The sequence below is a fragment of the Rhagoletis pomonella genome, unplaced genomic scaffold (assembly GCF_013731165.1).
Source record: "Rhagoletis pomonella isolate Grant_MI unplaced genomic scaffold, Rhpom_1.0 Rhpom_scaffold_00003, whole genome shotgun sequence".
In the NCBI taxonomy this organism is placed as follows: Eukaryota; Metazoa; Arthropoda; class Insecta; order Diptera; family Tephritidae; genus Rhagoletis; species Rhagoletis pomonella.
The window spans coordinates 40,375,687-40,381,583 of NW_023458557.1; the positions used below are offsets into that span (position 1 = coordinate 40,375,687).

The 5,897-nt window shown below is 44.6% G+C and overlaps 1 protein-coding gene across 1 annotated transcript; it reads right to left on the minus strand.

Moving 5' to 3' along the window:
* Positions 1-513: 513 nt before the first annotated feature.
* On the minus strand, positions 514-1,761 carry LOC118736230. The gene is made up of 2 exons (XM_036466317.1): positions 1,729-1,761; positions 514-1,615 (listed from the first exon to the last, which is right to left on the minus strand). The coding sequence occupies exon 2, from the start codon at positions 1,609-1,611 to the stop codon at positions 514-516; it is 1,098 nt and encodes a 365-aa protein (XP_036322210.1). The 5' UTR covers positions 1,612-1,615; positions 1,729-1,761.
* Between the last annotated feature and the right edge of the window lie 4,136 nt (positions 1,762-5,897).

A 5,897-nucleotide genomic window follows, 5' to 3' on the forward strand; every position in this document is an offset into this window, starting at 1 on the left:
TCTTATGTCTATTATTTGGCCACTAAAAATAATAGATCATTATCCCCCTCCCATCTTCAGCGACACGTTAACAAAAAATGTGGAGCGTTTAGCAGGGAGATGAGAATGGTGTTTCGAATGAGATTCATGAGCTGTGGTTCGATGGTCGTTAGACCCCTTACATCGAAATCGCTTTATATGATCTTCATCAACCCTACCCTGACTCGTTCAGTTCGCCTCTGAGCGCATATGTAGGTACACATGTTCAGTCTTTGCTAGTTTCAGTACTCATTAAATAAGCTAAGGTAGATGAAAGGGCATTGGTAAATGGTTTGGTTATGATTCTTTTTTTGGTTTTGCTTTGATCGATTTACTAGCAATGTACCGAGAACATAATATAACAAAACTATGGATATAACAAAACTAAACTTAATTATTTTATTCATTTGTTCATTTCACTTACAAACTTAATTATCATTTCAATATATCAAACTTTTTGTTTTTTTTTTGTTGTTCTTATGGGCTTGTTGGCACCTATCGCCGAGCCCGACCGACGAATTCCTTCTCAGGACTCGACGACCGATTGGGTTGGCGTAAAGCATCTCGGCGACGAGCCATAGACGGGCTTCCCGGAACTACAACTGGTGCTGTCGGGATGGGTTCGGTGGACGTATAGAGTAGACTGCGCCGGGGCAGACCGATGGTGCGGATGAATCGTACCGGGCAGGAGGTGGTTGGTTGAACAGTGGTTCGTGGTTGAGTTGGTATTGAGGATGACGACAGCGTAGACGGTCCCATGGTTGGAGTTCGAATGCTCCGGCCACCATGGTGCAATTGTTGTTGGTACGATCTCAGCAGGTTCCTCGCATGCATGCCCACTTGGGTCAAGAGCGTCAATAGAGTTGGGTCGCCCGTGGCTATTGGTGTGTTGGGTTCGGTCTCGGATACCGGAGTTGCACCCGCCCCCTGCTTTGCTTCGGTTGGTACGGCTACTGTCTTCGTGTTTCCACGGACTTCCACCTTTGGTGGGGTGACCAGGTTATTCCGTAACGCACGAAGGGATAAACGGTCCTCGCACCGTACCGTGCTACCCGTTTTATGGTAGCATACCAGTCGAAATGCAATGTCCCGGCCGATACCATTGTACACCCGTAAATTTGCTTCGTAGTGAAATGGGTAGTATGGTATACGGAAACCGACAATAAAAGCGGTGTTGTCCAGCATGTTGCGTGGTATGCCTTCGGCCAGTGAAGTTCTGAAGTCGCTGAAGCCGATTTGGTCGGGAGCACTGACACGTAGATACCCGATTGCGGCACGGTGTGTCGGCTCGTCATGCCAATGGGCAAACAGAACGCGAATTTCACTGGCAGTCGTTTGTGCCTCGAATGGGGGTGCATATACATCGAGGATCGAGGACTTCCCTACAACATGCAACCGACAAAAAACCGTTTCGGCTGCCGACAAGTACGGACCAGCTGAGCCCTTGGGGATCACGGCCAATGGGGGTTGTTGCGCTTTAGGGTCGACCTCGAGCGCGAATATCGGCAGCGCATCCTTGTGGTTCCACTTGATGGTTAGGCGCATAAGGTGTTGTACTTGTTGGCCCACCTTCACATACGACGGGAGTACCATGGTTCTAAAATTGAAATTGAGAGTGAATTTGTAGAGGACTGTGAATCGTAAACGGGTGTGGATTTTTATTGCTCCCCACTACACACACCCAACCCCGTTACTACGTGTACCGCTTACCTTGTCCACTTGTCAGTATTAAGCGTGCGTAAAAGTGCGGGTGACCGCGGCAATCCAATAAGTAAAAGTGGCGTCGGTTTTTTGCAAATTTCCCTGACGATGTCCCTTTCTGATTGACTAGCGCAACGGCAAAGTTATCGATACGCGATTTACCCGACTGTGGCGGATCGATTGCCATTGGTTTTTGTTTACTAGAAGCCGGGTACCTTGTAATAATGCAAAATCTATCAGGTATGGAGGGCCACCCTATATTCATTGAATTTCTTGAGAAGGCGAAGGTACTGACTAAGTTAACGTGTTGTGATTAAATCGGCGGAATAATTGCCAAGCACTCGGTGTTTAGCATCGATCAGTTCATATGAATTCGAACCAAGTTTCCGTGAAACATAGGCTCTAATTTTTGGTGGGGCTAGTTTTTGTGCATAGCCCTCTCCGGCCACAGACTGTTTAGGATTGGGAATGTACACTTCCGAGCCAATCTCGAAATGGCGTTCTCTTTTGCGGGTCAATGCTCGTTGTGCGGTTTGTTGATATAGTTCGAACTGTTTGTCTCGAATTTCATCAGCCAGAACTTTACGTTGTTCCACATCCTGGGTATGGTATGGATTTACATCCAATAATAATTTATATTCGTTTCCATCTTTCACATATTCACGACCGGTGTGCAGAAAATATGGCGTGTAGCCCGTGGCTGAATGTACTGAAGTGTTAATATCATGAATAACACGAGAAAGATGGTTTTCCCAGGAGCAGTGTTCAAGAAGATCAGCCATGTGAGCACGTAATCCAAGTTTTATGCTTTTGTTTGTCGCCTCCACCTGATTGGCTTGTGGATGGTACAAAGGGGTTTTCATGTGTTTGATATTATAATCGGCGCAAAGCTTTGCGAAAGTTTGACTGGTGAATTGAGTACCATTATCTGATATAATGAGTTCGGGGCAGCCATTCACAGTGAATATATGTCGAAGAGAATTGACTACGGATATAGCGTTTGCATTTTTCATGGGCTGCGCCCAGACATATCGCGAGTAGCAGTCGATGGCTACGAAGATCCATTGGTTACGATTTTTAGACATGGGCAGCTTACCGACAAAGTCAATCGATAATTGACGACCCGGTCGTTTTGGTTCTCTATATTCGCCGTGAGGTGTTTTGGTGCTCTCATTACTTGGTTTAATGCGGTGGCATAGTTCACATTGCCGAACGTACTGGTAAACGGACTCATACATGTTTGGCCAGTAATAGCGTTGTGAGATACGTCTGTAAGTTTTCCAAACACCCTGATGCGAATGTTGGTTGTGGTTTTCATCGAGAACTTTGGCTCTCTCAGAAGATGGTACACAAAGTGTCCACAGTATTTCCGCACTTTGATTGGAAAATTTCAATCGATGGTATAGAAGGTTGTTTTCGATTTTGTATCTATCTAATGGTTGTTTTGAGGCCATGGCATGCATTTTGTTGTACCATTTATCGCCAGTATTTGGGTCAATGTTAATCACGGACGTGATTGGGGAAAGATTCACGTGAAAATCACTCGGAAGGTCAATTGGGTTTCTGCGAACGATGTTGAGAAGAGCAAAAGAACGAGATAAGGCGTCAGGAAGTTCCAAATGTTTTCCTGGTTTATGAATAATTTTGAGTTCGTATGGTGATAATCGGATCGCCCAACGACATAAGCGACCAGTTGGATCTTTGAGAGTTTGTAGCCAGCGTAACGCTGCATGATCCGTTACCACAACCAATTCACGACACTCAAAATATGGACGAAACTTTTCGACCGCTAAGAGAACATCTAGGCATTCCCGTTCGGAGGCTGTGTAATTTTGTTCGGCTTTCGAGAATTTCTTTGAAAAATACTGAACCACCCGTTCATTCCCATCATGTTCTTGTACTAGAACAGCTCCCGCCGCGATCAGCGAGGCATCGGTATAAACCTTGAATGGTTTTGAATAATCTGCCATAGTCAGAACGGGAGTAGTAGTTAAATACTCTTTGAGTTTGAGAAAGGCTTGTTCAGCAGCGGTATTCCATTCAATGGGTCCCTTTCGGTTTCCCTTATACAATTCACAAAGGGGAGCTGTGATCTCCGAGAAATTTGGAATAAATTTACGGTACCAGCCTGCTGCACCAACAAACCGTCTGACTTCTTTTGCCGTTTTGGGCCGTGCGAATTCCACAATAGCTCGAATACGAGATGGATTCGCAGATAGACCCTCTTGAGACAAAACGTAACCCAGGAATTCCAATCGTTTACAGCAAAAATTCGATTTGGATGTTGAGATGGTTAAGCCGGCCCCAGCCAAACGTTTTGCAACAATAGCCAATATCTTAACGTGTTCTTCAAACGTCGAAGTGCAAATTATGAAATCATCCACGTATGCGAATGCATGTGGAACTAAGTCCCGGAAAATTTTATCAATGAGAATGGCTAATGTGGCGGGTGAATTTCTCAACCCCATCGTCATGCGACGAAAAGCGTAAAGCCTGTTCCCGAATGCAAATGCTGTTTTCAGTTGGCTCGATTTTGCCAAGGGAATTTGAAAGAAAGCTTGAGACAGATCAATACTGGTTAGGTATTTTGCTGACTTTAGTCGTGCTAAAATCTGGTTAGTATCCGTAATTGGATAGGCATTTGGAACGGTGATTTTATTCAATTCTCTTGCGTCCAAGCATACGCGACAAGTTCCGTCTTTCTTTTTTACAGCCAGAATTGGTGACCGCCAAGGACTTTCTTCGATGGTCATAATGATGTCACGACTACGCATTTTGACCAGTTCGGCTTGAACTTGTTCAGCCACGTATGGCGATACTGGATACTGGCGTTTCATGACGGGTTTTGCATCACCTGTGTCAATTACGTGTTCGATCTGATTAGTGACATTTAAGGGACCAGACACAGGAGTTGGATTAAAAAGTTTGAGAACGGCGTCCAACATTTGTCTTTGTTCTGGAGTGAGATTATGTGGAAGGCTGACGCTGGTCATTTTTGGTGTATCTATGTCACCGTCTAAACCGAGTGTGGAAGCGTCAATTGGCTCCAGATCACTACTCATAGAAGATACCTGAGCTGGTTCTTTCCCACTCCATTGGTTACAAAAATTAATAAATTCATCCGCCGTAACCATTTCAACTTTCGCGGATGCAACCTCTTCCGTATCACCTTTGGCTGTATTTTTTAAAAATCGCTCCACTTTTTCTTGGTTCTGCACCAGTTCGAAAAAGAAGGCCTCAAGGAATGTCCGTCCCATAATTGGGTGTTTCAGTGAGATCGGAACGACAATAGTTGGCACAATTCGGGTAAGACTACCGACCGTATATAATACATTCACTTTACCAATGGCCTTAAAAGAGATCGAATTATCGGCAAGACCAATGGATGTTTTGGTAGGTTGCAACTGTCCCCATTTGTGCTTCTCATAAAACGTTTGTGATACGACTGTGACTTCGGCTCCACCATCGAGTAAAACCGTATGAGAATGGTTGTTAACCATAACCGTGAGATAATCGCGACAATCGTTCGGAATGTTATAGGTCAAACATTTCTCTGAGATAAAGAAAACATCGCGGAGTCGTGGTTGGTTAACTTGATTAACCGCGTCTTGTTTGTGATTAGGGACTGGAGCTGAAGTAGGTTTGGTAATTGGTGGTGTTCGTTCAGAACATTTGGTTGATGGTTCTTTGTCATCCCTTTGAGTTTGATTATATTCGTTAAGAATCAGAGTAGAATTATTACTGAAATTCGGGACTGAAGATGTGTCGATTTGTAGAGGGACTTCGGTAGAATGAGGATTATTTGAGACAGTGGATTTAGAAAAAGTTATGGATTCTGAGTACGATGGGCCACTATTCCCAATCGACTCACTTATGCGTTTTTTGAACACGGGCATTGGTCCGACGTCACTCCCGGTCGTGTACATTTGTAGCATATCACCCGATTCGGTTGGGTTCGACACCTTTTGAAGTGATGACCCCACACGAGACATTTTGCACATCGTAAATTTTCGTCCCCCTCAACAGTGAGAAATGGGTCGACGATGGTTCCTGCTTTCGTGTCATTCTCATTTCGATTTGTGTCATTTTTATAATCACCGACTGGTTTCGAATCCGTACGTTTCTGAGATGGTTTAAAGGGTTTCTTATGCTTGCCCACGTATGCACATTCCCTGTCA

What these genes read in the sequence shown, in the direction of transcription:
- LOC118736230 (XM_036466317.1), bottom strand. Translation starts at nt 1,611, where the DNA reads ATGGTACTCCCGTCGTATGTGAAGGTGGGCCAACAAGTACAACACCTT.